The sequence below is a fragment of the Alligator mississippiensis genome, chromosome 2, assembly GCF_030867095.1.
Source record: "Alligator mississippiensis isolate rAllMis1 chromosome 2, rAllMis1, whole genome shotgun sequence".
NCBI lineage: Eukaryota > Metazoa > Chordata > Crocodylia > Alligatoridae > Alligator > Alligator mississippiensis.
Window position 1 is genome coordinate 164616966 of NC_081825.1, and position 15816 is coordinate 164632781.

General features: G+C 47.8%; 1 protein-coding gene across 3 annotated transcripts in view; it reads left to right on the forward strand.

Annotated features, from left to right (window-relative positions):
- The first annotated feature begins 3182 nt into the window (after positions 1-3182).
- CDKL2 (cyclin dependent kinase like 2) overlaps positions 3183-15816 on the forward strand; it is a 49277-nt gene continuing 36643 nt past the window's right edge. Inside the window, exons 1-2 of one of the 3 annotated variants that reach the window (XM_019493550.2) lie at positions 3183-3269; positions 5107-5303. In XM_019493550.2, coding sequence (XP_019349095.1) covers positions 5136-5303 — 168 coding nt within the window. In that variant the 5' untranslated portion in view covers positions 3183-3269; positions 5107-5135. Of the gene's footprint in view, positions 3270-3386; positions 3487-3523; positions 3758-5106; positions 5304-15816 lie in introns of those variants that run through there. The other 2 variants (XM_006273712.4, XM_019493551.2) reach the window with 2 other exon arrangements.

The following is a 15816-nucleotide window of genomic DNA, read 5'->3' on the forward strand; positions in this document are numbered from 1 at the left end:
AAGGGGAGGTGGTGCTACAATAGTGTAGCTGTGGCCTGTGCTGGTGTAGCTTATGCGTGGTTCCCTCTGGTGTGGCTCCTGGTGGCTTAGCCTGTGTTTAGAGATACCAGAGGAAACATCTCTGAATGTTCTGTTTAATGGCTGTTGTCCACAAATTTGTTGAGTCCCTTTTTGAACCTGGCTGTACTATCTGCCTCTTAGAACCTCCTGTAGTAACAAGTTCTGTAAGTTAAGTATGCACTGAGTAAAACGACTTTCTCTTGTCAGCTTTAAACCTGGCTCCTGCTAATTTCAGTGGCTCCCCCTCTAATTCTAGGGTTGTCTCCTGGTATGACAACTATTCCATACCCCTGATCATTTTGGTTACCTTTCTCTGATGGGTCTACACACCTTGTGTAGAAACATTAGAGTGGAAACACTTTTTCAAGTGGTTATAGTCTATTAGCTTGTAGCCACAAACAACAATGGAGGAGTAAGGTATATGTATAGACATAAGGAATATAGCAATAAAAGCAGGAAGTGTGTGTTAATGTTTTGCTGTCTCAACAAGGTTGAAGTGTAAAGCTTCGGGTATGTGACAAATATGACCTATACTCAGTGGCAGGAATCTAGTTTGTCCTGTCTTGCTGCAGTCTAGCTAGCTTATAGCAGCTGAAAATAAACTGAAAATTTGTCTTTTTGACAGATTTCAAGATGAAAATACCAAGAGTTACCTTGGCTGTTCTGGAGGATATAAACCACGAAGTTCCAGCTTATTCTGTGGTGATACTCTGCTGTATGTTTTGGAGGGTTCCTGCAGCAGCTGTCTGCAATTTGGGAGTGCAGCAGTTCATGCTCTTGGCATTAGCTTTGAGATTTTTTTTTTGTAGCCCTGAGGCAACTGAACACTTCTTACAATGGGTTTCAGATGTATCTCCCATTTCTCCTCCCTTGTAAGCAGTACAACATTCTTGTATTTGTAGTCATACATGTAAAGTTCTGGCACTGTTGCCCTAATATTTAGCTGCCCTGCCCCATTGGTCCAACAATGATAGAAAAGTACATTAGCTGGTTGTCTGGAAATTACAGTTGTTTAAAACTGTCCCATTCTTAGTGGGATGCTAATTTATAGCTCTGAATTACAGTTTCCAGCTGTCTTTCCCATAGGAGCACCAGGAGGATATTGCTGCATCAGTTGTTCCTTACTGTTGAGGTTTTGTTTCACAGCCTTATGAGTAGATTTTTTGCAACACAAATCTGCAGCTGGGGATTAATTCTTTCAGATAAACATTGATTGCACTTGATAAAATTGGGCTTGCTCCTCACAGGTGTGCTTGAGCTCCAACTTAAACACCTTTGAATGGATGGTGTTTCTTTTATCCTTTAAAACATGCAGTATACCTAGCTTCTCTCTCTCTAGTTGTGGGTGGTTTAGATATGCCTGTTATAAAATGGAGACTATAGGGCTTACTTCTGAAGGGAAGGAGCTGTGGGATATGCAGAGGTGGAAATTGGGGTGAAGGTTTAGATCACCAGTGTCAAACATGGCCTCTAGGCTGAATCAACCTACAGAACTGTCCCAGTGCCTGGCCTACTGGTAGTCTGGAGGCTACCAAAAGTTGGGTGGCATGTCCTGTCATAAAATTCAAGGTTCCTGGACCCTGATGGACATGACTGCTGGCAGCAGCCTCATAGACCTGCACTGCCACCTGAATGTGGGGCTGTACTGTTGCACATCCCTGGACATGTTTTACTTTACAAACATGGTTCTCTGCTGCATGACCCTAGACCCATGCTGTTGGTGAATGCCAGTCTGCACTGCCACACACCCTTGGATGTGCTGCTGTGTGAACATGGCTCTGCACTGCTGCCTGTCTGTCCCCAGCTGCATGCTGCTGCGCAAACCCAGCTCCACACTATCATGCACTGCTGGACATGTGTTGTTGCCTGACTGTGGCTCTGTGCTGCTACCTACCTGTAGACCCACCACCGCTTGCTACCCTCACCATGGATCCAGCCTGGGTGGAGGCCCTACAGTCCAGATCTGGACCAGACCTCCATTGTGAGTCTAACATCCCTGGTTTCAACTACTGGAGTGAAAAACTGAAGAAGAAACATATTTTGGGCAGGGTTTTCATATTTCGAGTCCTGTTCTCTCTGTGCACTGGGTTCTGAATGTGTAGTGCCACTTCTGATTGCCACCAAGAAAAGCCTGTGGTAAGGGTTCAGTCAAATGCCTGCTTGAAGAGCTTGCCCTGAACCCAGTGAAAAGCAATGGATGCCACCAGTCGTCCTGCAAGTGCTGACTATTTCATGTAAAGTTAATAAGCGGAGTAATTAGCAGAGGAGGAAAAACTGCCCCTAATATGGTATACCCTGTATCTGCTTTTTGCTCTGGGCCCTAAACCATGTCAGAAAAAAAATGTCAAGCTCTAAGCATCCATCTTAAGTCTCTTGCAGCTGCAACTGAGCTTTGCATGTGCCTATGCCTCCTTCAGAAGTGCAGTCTTCCTTGCTTGCTTTCTGCTGCTCCAGGGCCTTGTCCGTGCAAAGAGTACAAGTGTCTGCAGCCCCTGCTACATGTTACACAGGGGTGTGCAATTGTTTCAGGTGGAGGGCTGCTTACTGAGCTTTGGCAAACCATCGAGGTTCTGCATGACAGGTGGCTGGGGGCAGATAAATATTAATTTTCTAAAATTTTTAGGGGCCCCATAGGCTGGATAAATGGTGTGGCAGACCTCCTCGGGCCTGCGGGCCACATTTTGCCCACCCATGTTACGCACATGGTGCAAACACCTCATGTGACGCACAGTGCATTGACACCAGCCCCAGGTGCGGAGCTGATAGCACACAACTGGTTAATGGCACAATACCAGTACGTAATGAATATCGGGGATCCTGGTTTTCTCCTATTTAAAAAAAATCCCCCATTTTTGGTTAAAAAAAAAGTACACTAAACCATTTTTTCCACGATTAAAATGAAACATCACTCTATAGTGGTAGCGTTTCATTTAAATCGTGGGAACATGTGGGTTGGGGGCTAATTCCTTTAAACAGAAAATGGGTTGTTTTTTTTTAAATCACAGAAAACCCGGATCATGATCAAAAAGGACGGAGGCATAAAGCACTGAGGCGCGGGCACTACGTACGCTTGGGAAGGGTTGAGGGCGCTTGCGAGCAGCCGAGCCCCGGCGGGGCGGGGCCGAGTGCGGCCGGGAGCAGCGCGCATGCGCGGCGGGGCCCGCTCGCCCAGTACTGCCCTCCCCGCCCGGGGTGCCAGGCTGCTGCAGGTGCGGGGCCTGGGGAGCTGCTGTCTGGAGGGGGCCCTCGTGTGGAGGCGGCCGCGCGGCAGGAGGAGGGGCCCGGTGGTGGCGGGGCGGGGCAGCTGACGTCCGGGAGGCAGGTGCCGCCAAGCAGCGCCATGCGCCGCCGCCTGTTGCCGCGGTGACCGCTGGCGCCCTGCGGGGGGCGGGGCTACCACCGCCGAGCGAGGCCGAGCTCCGCCAGGTGTGTGTGCGGCTGCGGGGCTGACTCCGCTCCGGGGCCCGCGTTCCTCCCGCCAAGGCGCGGCCGGGCCCGGGGTGTGGGGCGCGGGCTGCCCAGGGAAGCTGCGGGCCCCGCTGCTGCTCGCCCGCCACAGGCACTTTCTGGGCTCTGCTGCTTGCCTCCGCCCCCCTTTTCTGTGGCACGTCTCGTGGGGCTTTTGACCTTTCTCGGGGGCATCGTGTACGGCTGCAGCCAAGGCTGAGGTGCACCGGTGCGCCTGCCGGGACCAAAGGTGGAGAGTTTTGCCCCCCTGCTCAGGGCCAGACCATTGGCCATATTTGGGGGCAGGAGGGAATCTTCCTCCATGGTCAGTCTAGGAGGACTGGGGGGGTCTTGCCTTCCTCTGCAGCAGGGGGCATGGCCTCCACCCAGGACCTATTGAGCACGTACTGACAGCGTTTCATGGAAGTAGGAGCCGTTTGCTGCGGTTCCCCTTCACCTGTGGCAGGTCTGGGTGTCAGGTCTGTGTTGTGTCAGGCTTGTGTAGAGTTGAGATGATGGTTTGTATGGGGTGGTTTGGATAAGAATCGTCCTGCCTCCGCAGGGGGTTGGACCAAATGACCTCAGGAGGCCTTTTCCAGCCCTACTTCTTTATGATTCCCCTACCTACATCTGTGATGGTGTTTAAAAAAAAGAAAAGCAGTGAACACAAAGCAAATCCATACATCAGAGTAACTTACTAGAATTCAGCAATTCTAAGAAAAAAAACAGCAGTAAAAATGTACTGTGTAAGTTACTCTGGGGTAGAAGTTGTGCCTTATCTGGGGTAGCCTTTTGCTGTTCTCAAATAAGCTCACTGACCACATGGTGGCAATACACTGTACTAGCATCATTGGGGTATCAGCCCTGAGGTAACTGATGTTTCTGATGTAAACAAGCTGTAAGCAGAAAAAAATCCAAGAATGGGAGTAGGATACCCTGAAAATATCCTGGGTACATTAAAGAGAGAACTCTCTAGTGGGCAGAGCAGTACCAGTTTAAAAGCCAAACAAAAAAGAGCGAATTATCAGATGAAGATTGAACTGTTTCCTCCTCCCTACTGTTCTTATGCAGTAGGAGTGACTGTTTTTCTTCCTAAACTTACTATCCATTTCATTCTTTTCCTATGGAGGATAACTAATGCAGTGCATTTTTGTGAGGTTTTGTACATGCTGTTGCAATAATTCATTCACTGTTTTAGCACAAGGAGGAATGATGCCAAGATCACAACTGCTTTTTGCCATAAAAATATACAGCGCACGTTTTTATTTGTATAAACGTAATATTTTGCCAAGTTTTCCTGCAGCCTTTTTAACTTCAGTCTGGGTTTCTTGCCTTGTTCTGCAGAGACCCTTTGGTTAAAAATGTACTGAGCTGTCCAGCAACTAGCAAACCCTTAGTATGCCACATTGTCTTTTTATTTACAAATCTTGTGAAAACTCCTGGGAGGCCCCAGAACCCTGCTGGAGAAGGTTCTAGTTAAGCATGTATGAGGGGGGAAATGGCTAATCACTACAGTAGCAAAGAATTTATTAGAAATGTGGACTCAGCAAAAGAAAATCCCTGTCCTCATACCTACTAATCTCGGTTTCTGGCTTTCAGCATAAAGAAATTTCTGTTTCTGAGTTAAAATGGAAAAGTATGAGACCCTTGGGCTTGTTGGAGAAGGAAGCTATGGGATGGTGATGAAGTGTAGAAACAAAGACAGCGGAAGAATTGTCGCCATCAAAAAATTTTTGGAAAGTGAGGATGATAAGATGGTTAAAAAAATTGCCATGCGAGAAATCAAGCTACTCAAGGTAAGTTGAATTGTAGCATAGCATGCAGCAGCAGCATCACAAGTGTTGCAGTAATTTACAGTATGTGTCCTTCTGTGTAGGGGTCCAATATTAGCTGAGGCTGTTCAATATTTAAGCAATTACGTTAGTAAAAAAATCTGATCTAACTACTTTGTGTGCATGTATTTAAAATATAGAAATGATCCAGATGAATAAGGATATGGTTGGCTGCTGTTTTTTCCTTTCTTTCTTTGAAATGCTTTGGAAGATTTGGTTTGTAATTTGCTCAGCTCATCTGGGAGCTGCTTTTCTGTTCGGTTGGATGCTGGTCTTAATTCACCTGGCTGGCACTGAGTTTGTTAGAAATGTTTTTGTGCTCCACTATTCATGAGGGAAGAGAGAAAGGAAATGAGAGGCAAATGAAGCCACACCCTTAATTCCCCCTGGACTGCAATTAGGAGCGATTTGTTGACAGAACCATTCCCCTCTTGTACCAGATGGAAGTGTATTGGTACTGTTATTTCACTGAGAAGGGGACAGAACATGGGAGGGAAAAGCATCAAAGTAAGAGTGGATAATAGCATCAGGTGTTCCAGTGTCTGATACTATGGGCAAATGCACCTGAATTTGCCTATACAGTTGGAGCACTGCTCCACCTAGTGTGGTATTCTCTCTCCAGCTATAGCCAACTCCTGAGGAATAATTTATCCAAAAGAAGAAGTTTCTTCTGTCCAGAAGCAAGAAATTTAAATTTCTACAAGAGAGATGTAGGTTAGATATTGGGAATAACTTTCACATTTAGAGAGTAGTTGAGGCCAGGAAGAGACTGCCTAGAGAGGTTTTGGAAATCCTTCATTAGGAGTTTTCAATTCAGGTTAGACAAACACTTGTATGGGATGTTTTTGCCAGGGATGATCCTTCCCCGAGCAGGGGGTTCACTGAGATGATCTTCTGAGGTCCCTTCTAGCCCTGTTTTTCTATAGTTTCACAATTTTATCCCAAGCCCCCTCCCAGCGTAAGGCATGCTGAGGATGTCCAGTTTCCAAAAGGTTCATGTTTCTTACTGGTGGTGTGGATTAAAAGTAAAGAAGTGTTTCCTAATTAAGTGGGAATGGCAACAAGTGCAGAACATAGAACATGGGTATAAGGTACTATCACCAGTCTGCTCAGTGCAGCATACAGGCAGTCAGTGCTCTCTACTAGCCAGAGTTCATCAGCTGCCTTTAAGGACAGAGCTAGGCGAAGAATTCTGCTATGCACAGAACATTTTCATGGGGGGGACGATGGACGGACGACGCACCTAGTATTTGGTGCTCCACCCACATACATTGAAATAAGGAGCCATTTACAATGGATTGTGGAACAGGGTGAGGTTTATCTCAATTCTGTACCATTTTCAATCCGCCATGCATCAGTGTTACCAATTAAGCCTTAGGTTCAACACTCCTATGAATTGAATAGATTCAGTTTGTACCTATGCCAGGATTGTTGTTTTAGCCTTGTCTGTTGTCTCTGACTAAATCTGCAGACATTTCAGTCTTCATGAATGAAGTCAGCTACCATGGGGAGGAAGATAAACAGTGTGGAGTAGAGGAAGAACAGGTTAGGGGTTACTTAGGGGAGTTAGATGCTTTCAGATCAGCAGGGCTGGATGGTACACATGTTAGAGTTCTGAAAGAATTAGCTGAGGTAATTTAATCTATCCTTGTTTAGAAATCATGGAGGTGAGATGAAGTCCCAATCAATTAGTGCCCAGCTTCAAGGAAGGGAAGGAGGAGGGTCTGGGAAATTACAGACGAGTCTGAGCTTTATAGCTGGAAAAGTTGTAGAGCAGGTCCTTAAGGAATCTATTTCAAAGCATCTACAGGAGAACATGTTCAGCAGGAACATCCAGCAGGGATTCACCAGGAGCAAGAGATGCCTGAGCAGCTGTTTCCTTGTTTGAGGTGACAGGCTCTGTGGATGGAGGAGGAAGGGGAAGCAGTAGACATGATCTGCCTTGATACACTCATTAATAAGCTAATGAAATACAGACTAAATGAAAGTACTATAAGGTGGATACATAACTGGTTGGATTGCAGCCCTCAGTGAGTAGTCGGGAAGAGCTATTGAGTGGGGTTCTTCAGGAGTATACCCTGGGCCTGATATTATTTAGCATCTTCATTAATTATTTGGACCATGGGATTAAGTGCATGCTTACAAATTTGCAGATTACACCAAGTTGGATGCAGGTGCAGATACCCTGAAGGATAGGTCTAGGGGCCAGAATGACCTGGGTAGACTGGAAAAATGGTCCTTAATCAACCAAATGAAATGCAACAAGGACAAGTGCAGTCCTGCACTTGGGATGGAATAATTGCATGCATAAATACAGACTAGGGAATGATTGATTAGGCTGCTGTACTGTAGCGAGAAACCTGGGAATTACAATGGATCATAAATTGAATATGAATTATGTGTTAACCTGTTGCAAAAAAAGGCCAAAAATCCAGTGGTTTGTATTAACAGGAGTGCCTCTTGTAAACCAGGGGAAGCAATTCTGCTGTATTTGATACTGGTGAGGCCTTGGAGTACTGTGTTCCAATTTGGGCCCCACATTTCAAGCAGGGTGTGGACAGATTGGAGAGAGTCTAGCAGAGAGCAACAAATATTGAGAGGCCCGGGAAACATGATTTGTAAGGAAAGGCTGAAAGAACTAGGATTATTTTAATCTGGGAAAGAAGATTGGGGGGGGGGATTTAATGGCAGTCTTCAAATACCTGGAGGGGTGGAATATAGAGCAGGGGTGGGCAGAAAATGGCCCACAGTGCCCCCCAATGAACTGTGCCCTGTCCGGCCATTCCGCCCACAAGGGTGGGAGCGAGGCACCTACACCTGCCTCAACATATCCTGTTATGTCTTGCTCCCACCTTTGTGGGCGGAAGGGCTGACCCTGCTAGCACGGGGTGGGGCTGCTGCTGCAGGTTTCCCCAGCCTAGCCTTCCCTTCCCTCCGGGCAGCAGGTAGGAAAACTGGGGCGGGGATGCAGCTAGGCAGGAGTGTGGGGCTGGCTGCAGCGTGGAGCCCCTGCCCAGGGGGGTGGGGGCAGCATGGAGCTGGGCTGGACAGGGTGTGGGGGGGAAGGATACTGGGACCCCTCCCATTGTGTGCAGCCCTGGTAGGCAGCAAGGCGTGCTCTGCTTTGTGTTGGTGTCTGGCTCTGGTCAATGCTGCGAGGACCACAGCCCCCATCAGGCCGTTTTTTTCCCCAGTGCTCCCCACACTTACGGGGCACAGGAGGGAAGCCTCAGGCACTGGAGTGGGTTGGGGCAGGGAAAGCAGTGGCTCCAGTACCTGGGGCTTCTCTCCTGTGCCCCATGAGTTCAGGGAGTGCCGGGGAAATAAACAACTCAGTGGGAGCTGCACTCCTCGCTGCAATATGCAGCCCTGGCCAGAGCCAGGCACCAGTGCCCCCACCTCCTGCTGTCATGGAGGGTGTGCACGCACACAAGGACTTCTGGTGGCAAAGGTCAGGGGTTAGGGGTGGGACTTCTGGTCCCAATATGGTGACCAGGGGGAAGGGCACCTGTCAAGGGGCAGGGCTACTCCTGCAGCCCTCGACAGCTCACCAAACCACATTAAGCAGCCCTCCACCCAAAATAATTGCCCAAAATAATTGATAGAGAGAGAATGGAGATGGATTTTTCTGTGTGACTGCAGGGTGCAGAATGAAAGCAGTGTCTTAAACTCCATCAGAGGAAGTTTAGGCTCAAGATTAGGAGGAACTTTCTAACTTTGAGGGTAGTTAAAGCATTGGAACAGGCTACCTAGACAAGTTTTGGGATCACCATCCTTAGAAGTATTTAACAGCAGGTTAGACAGACACTTCAGTCAGGGAAGATCCTGCCTTGAGCAGGGGGTTGGAGTAAATGATCTGTGAAGTTCCGTCCAGCCCTACTTTTCTATGACCTGTCACTAAACATTCATTTCACATCTTGGCCTTCACAACCATAAGAAAAAGTATGCTCTAAAAAGAGCACTTTAAACGAAGGAGTATTTTAAATGTAAACGCAGGCATTCAGTATTTAGCCATGGAAAGCAAATTCTGACTCCTCCAGTTGTTCTAAGCTAAACCTGCTTTTATCTGGTCTGTTGCAGTCATACTTTGTACTATCACATCCCAGTACACTCCAGCTTGCAGGTATATTAGAAATTTATTTTTGTTCCTGCATGAAAGGGAACTTGGCAAACAGAATGTTTTCCTAGTAAGATACTACAGTTAAGTGATTTTAACTTCTTTCCATGTGGATAAAAGTCAGGAGACTTAATCCTCTTAAGGTTCTTAGGCTGCATATTCCATATGGTTGGACTCCAGTTTCTTTTATAGTCAAGGAATTTTCTGCAAGCTTTAGTTCTAATTAAAAAAACACAAACTCTTCAGTTTGTATGGCTGCGAAACTTTCCTCACCCCAGCTATGTATAAACCTGTACTTAAATCTGCAAATAGCCTGAAGCAATAGCTGCAAGATGGGTGCAGACTGCAGTTCTGTATTGAAGAATGTTGAGCCTGAAATGTAACAACAGCAAGTTAAATACAAATATTGACTATTTTGCTGTTGACAGTTTTGACATCAGTGGTCCTCATGCATGCTTGCCGTATCAGGTTTGGAGCTACAGCCCCAAATCTGACACCCCCTGGTGGTCAGCTGTACCTACTAGGTCCTCTGGCCTGTTGGTTACCTTCCCTTTTTGATCCTGCCTGCCAGATCTTTCATGGTAAGTTCTTGTTATAATTTTGGAGACTCCCCTCAGCCACTAGAGTGACACCTTAAGTGTTCTCTCTGCCCTTTTCATTATAAGGCTGCCAGTCTAGCCTGATCCACACTTTGATTTGTGGAACCCTGCTAGCAGCTGCCTGCCACTCTCCCAGGTTTGCTCTACTCTTGCTGTCCAGAACCTGTTTAGACTCAACTGAACTTTGGCCCTCCTAGCCTGTAACTGTGTCCCAATTGCTATTCTTAAGCCATCCCCACAGTTTTAGGGTCTTGACAAGCTCATGTAACCACACACTATCTCAGGGCTTCTTGCCCATTATCAGTGTCTGTCTCGGGGCTTCTGACCCAACCAGATCCTTCAGGCTTCCTGTTTTGAAGCTATCTGTCTGGGCCTACTTGTCTGCCTTCTGCTTACTTTGGTAGGTTGCTTCCCAAGCTCTGAACTGCCTCATCCACAGGCCCACTCTGCTGTTTACCCAGCTCTGGCATGACCCTCCGCCCCAGGCATGCTTGCCCACTCTGCACACTGGATGTGCTTGCCTACACTCTGCCTGTCCTGAACAGGCCATCCTATCCAAAGTGCCCTATAGAGCAATGCAAGTTCCACTTGGGCTCAGTTGTGTTGTTTGCTCTATCCCAGATGCAGCACTTAAAGTACTAATCCTAGGCACCCCTAGTGTCTTCACATGGGTGCTATCCTCTGCAAACTAATCAATTTAATAGCAGCCTCCCAAGGCACTCTTTAAGAGTTTCTCAGGGCAACTGTCTCAGTTATCATAACCAACAGTGCCCTTTGCTGGGTGCGTTTAGAGCAGGGGTGGAAAATTATTTCAGCTAGAGAGCTGCTTAATGAGTTTTGGTGAGCTGTTGAGGGCCAGAACAATAGCCTGCCCCTTGACAGGTGCCCTGCCCCCTAGTTGCCATCTTGGGACCAGAAGCCTTGCCCCCTGACCTTTGCCATTGGAAGTCCCTCCTCTTGCTCCCAGAAGTATTTCCTTTTGGGGGGGGGGGGTGCCATCTTGGAACCAGAAAAAACCCCAAATCTTACATTAAAAATCAAACATTTACTCTAGCGCATTTTAAAATTCTTTCAAAAAATATTTTGACCTCACTTGTGTGTGTTTGTGTAGTGTATATAGAGGTGATCGCATAATAGCTCAAAAATAGAGTCTTACTCTTGCATATTGTGTGTGGGGGAGGGTATGGGGTGTGGTTAAGGGGTTGGGTGTGTGTGGGGCTTGTGAGGGGGTGTGGCTGTGTGTTGTGGGTATGTGTATATGTTGGGGGTTGGAAGGTTGGGGCAGCATATGGGTGAGGGTGTTTGGGGCTTGTGGGGTGCGAGGGAGGGTGGGGGCCTCCCCTTTTGTGTCCCTATGACCCTATAATGGGTTTTGTACCAAGTAAGGAGACTAAGACACAGTTGTCCTAAACTAAAAGCAAGTTTATTGAACCCTAACAGATAATATTCTAATTAAAATTGAAGTAGCAGTAGAAGCTTAAAAATTTGAGGTTTGTAGCTAGTTAAAGCAGATGCTTGCCACCCTGAAATGTTGAGAACGCAACTTCACTGGTTGATCAGGCTGTGAAGTGTTCTCTGGGGGAACTGCTGGCTCCCATGCCTGATGTTGAGACAGGATCTTGAATCAGTGACAGGATTTCTTCAGGCTTTCATCAGGAGTGTTCCAAGGAGGGGTTCCAACTCTTGTTCTTGTATACCTTATCATTGCTGCATTATCGTTAATACATTAGCATAAGCTCTTCCCTACAGTGCATATTAATGAGCCTATTTCCGCTTGCCATATATAATTATCTGTCACTGGAATTTTTCAGTAGCTAAAAGCAAGTTTATTTTTAGGTAGGGGTTAGTTTTGCTATTGATAATTTCCCTTTTCTCCCCAACCAAATTTCATATTTTGGTTGGCCTAATTCCTGTTTTGACTTTGGTCATCCGACCAGGGTACTCCCAGACTTCTTTTTTTCCTTCGCCAGGGACAGGTCATGGCTGGGGTGACCTGTCTGTCAAATTTCTGCTGGGTTGCAGCTAAGAATAAGCGTGTGGCAAACGCAGACATCAGTTACTTGCTAAGCACCAGTACTATAAAACTGAGCGCAGAAGCCTCTGGGTCCCAACGCCCCATACCCACCCCGCCATGGTGCACAGCCCCCACTGCTTGTGGCAGCAATGGCAGGCTCTTGGGGTGCTTGTGGCACGTGCAGGCACAACCACCTGGTAGTACATGGCTCCAGCCAGTTCCTGGGCTGCACATGGCAGCAAGGAGCAGAGCCAGACCAACTTTCCTCTATCACATGGGTCTCATGTGCAGCTCATGGAACTTGTGTGCAACCAGGGGGAAGCCCTGGGCAATAGAGACAGCTGGCTGCCTTCCCCGCTCCCTGCTTTTGATAGCAGCCTGTTCCATCACGTGGGGCTTTCCCCCAGTGGCACACAAGCCCTGCATGATAGAAGCAGGCAGGCTTGGCTGCCATGTGCAGCTCCTGGAACTGGCTGGAGCTGTGCGCCACCAGGCGACTGCATCTGCACAGGTCATGAACACCCTGAGGGCCCACTACCTGCAGCTGCCAGCAACAGGGACTGTGCACTGTGGAGGTGGGGCATGGGAGGAGGGTTCCCACACCCCCACCCCCTGCTCACCTGAGCTCTGCACTGCCACCGCCCCACTGAGCACAGACCCTGGGCCCCACGCTCCTGCCCAGCTGTAGCTTTCCTACCTGCTGCCCAGAGTGAGTGCTGCAGCAGGGACAGAAGGAACAGCCACTGGAGTCCAGGGAAGCCAAACAGGTCCCCCAGTGGCCGGGGCCCTCCCGCACACAAGGATGGGAGTGAAGTGCAAGGGCCAGGCGGGATGCAATTAATTGGTGGGCGCTCATGGGCTGGATGGAATCACCCCTAGATTTGGCCCCTGGGCTGTATTTTGCCTTCCCCTGCTTTAGTGGCCTCTGTGCTTTCCTTCTAGTCATCCCCATGCCTCATGGCTTACATAAACAAAACCAACGCTCAGCTGAACTAACTACACCTCTCTGGGTACCTTTTCCCCCAGGAAAATCCCCCTCCTCCATTAGTTAGTTCCCACCAGCTCCTCAGGGCACCTTGTTACCTGTGGTTCTTTAAGACTGCAGCCTGTTGTCACAGGAGCTTTATCCTCTCTGAACCCAGTACCAGACTGCCTCCCTTAGCCTAGGAGCCAGGTTTTTGTGGCTCCAGGCTCCATCCCCTTCCTGTCACATGATCTCCAGTTCTGGTAACTGGGCACAGGAGTCCCTCATTAGCCCAATGTGCAGCTGTTTTCCTGTAGTCCAAAACTTGCATCAACTCTGCAGTTTTGCAGTTCCCCTCAGCTGCCTACTCCTCCCAGCTTGCAGCAGCCAGCTGCTTGCAACTGTTTGCAGCTGTATAATGCTGCCTTCTCTCTCCAGTGTTGGTTATGTGCAGTGAGAAGAGGTGGGGCCTGCAGTCTTGATGCTGCTGGCTACTGATACAGATTCCTTGTGGGGAGAGACCATTTGTGCTCCCACTTCCACAGACAGCAAGACACTTTTCCCTGTTGCCTACTCCACCTTTCTCCTAATAGCTAAACTGGGATAGTGCAGGTTCCCAGGGTCCAATCCAGCATGTGGGGGCCGGGCAGAGTCAGTGCAGGGCCTCAAGGCCTGATCCAGACTGATGGAAGCAGCACAGGGCCCCCACTGCCCCTACCCAGCCAGGATTTGGGCTTCAGGGACCCCATGCCACCCCCACCTGGCCTGCACTTACTGGAATTGGACCCAGCAACACTCCCCATCCAGCCAGGATTAGATTCCGGGTGCCATGTGCTGAGCCCCCCAGTCTAGTGTGCAGGGCTACAGTCCATGGGGTTCCCCATAAGCTGGATGACACAGCACTGGGGGCTGGATCAGGCCTATGGGCCTGGTAGTTAATTATTGCTGCAGTAACTCATACCACTGGAGCCTAACTGGATATGTGGAGCCTTTCACATCTTCCACATATCGTTTTCTGTGTGACAGTAAGGCACGTGCAGTTCAGGCCACTACTGGGTTTGCATTGCATGCAGGCTTTGTGGTGGACTAGATATATTTATATAGATAGATTATAATACAGATTAAAATAAATTTAAAATATAGATTAAAAATGTATAGAATAAAAATTTAAAAAATCACCTCGCACTATGCTTACATTTTTATACATACAAATTTGCATTAGATTTTATATATATATATATATATATATATATATATATAAATTTAATCATAGCGTGAGATTATTTTTCTATTTATAATCTGATATAATTTTAGTTCTGTAGGTATAACCCTTTATGCAGACACACTTGTACCAACATAAAGGGGCCTTACACCAGTATAGCTTATTTCCCTTCCTAATTAGAGATAAAGTACTCTGGAATAAGCATGTGCATTCCAGGAGAACATCAAGCACACTCAACAGGGAGAAATTGTATCCCGTCACCTGTGGTAGTTATTATTAAAGCAGTGTAGTTTGTATAGATAAAGCTTTGAATGCAAACATTTTTATGCAGGGTATTCTACTGTTGTATGTCAGTTGCAGATAAACTCCTCCCCCCACGCCCTTCCAAAATGGTCTGGTATGATTCATTGTCTGCTTTTCAAAAATACTAGCAGCTGCAATACTGATTATGACTGATCTCTCAACCAAGTTGGAGGGTACTGGCTTAGACCAGACTACAGTGAGATGGGTTGCCAGCTGGCTCAGCGGCCGATCCCAGTGAGTTATAATTGATGGGGTCGCCTCATCCTGGAGGGCTATCTCCAGTTGTGTCCCCCAGGGGTCAGTGCTTGGGCCCATGCTCTTTAACATCTTTATCAATGACCTGGATGAGGGAGTAGAAAGCACAATGATTAAGTTTGTGGATGACACCAAGCTGGGGGTACATGTGGGCACATCTGAAGATGGGGCAAGAATCCATGATGACCTTGACAGGCTGGCCCTATGGTTTGAACACAGTCAGATGAGGTTCAGTAGGGACAAGTGCCAGGTCCTTCATCTGGGTAGGAAGAACCTTCGCCATAACTATACAGTGGGCGGTGGTCCGGTGGCTGGGGATGAGTTGACCAGAGGATGAATGTGAGCCGTCAGTGTGATGAAGTTGCCAACAAAGCAAATAGAAATCTGGGGTGCATCAGCCGATGTGTTGCCAATAGATCAGAGGCAGGCAATTATTTCAGGCACAGGACTGCTTACCGAGTTTTGGCAAGCTGCTGAGGGCTGCATGGATAGCCCCACCCCTTGACAGGTGCCCCACCCCCTGGTTGCCATCTTGGGACTGGAAGTCTTGCCCCCTAATCCCTGACCTTTGCCACCAGATGTCCCTCCCCTTGCCTCCCCTTGCCCCCTGAAAGTACTCCTTTCAGCAAGGGTTTTTGCCATCTTGGAACCAGAAAAATACCAAATTATATTCTAAAAAGCAAACATCTAAAACATTCCTTAATTTGTTTTCAAAAAATATTTTTGCCCTGGTTTACATGTGGTTGTGTAGTGCACAGAGGTGCTTGCACAATATCTTAAAATGAAGTCTTACGCTTGTATATTGTTGGGGGCGGGTATAGTCTTGTGGGAGGCTGTAGGTACGTGGGGTGAGGGAGCATGTGGTTGTGTGGGGGTATGTGGCTGTGTATGGGGTGTGTGACGGGGGTGTGGGTGTCCGCATGTATGGAAGTGAGGGGGGTGTGGGTGCATGTGTATGGTGGGGGGTGTGTGTGTGACTTGCCCTACAAACACACACATGCTC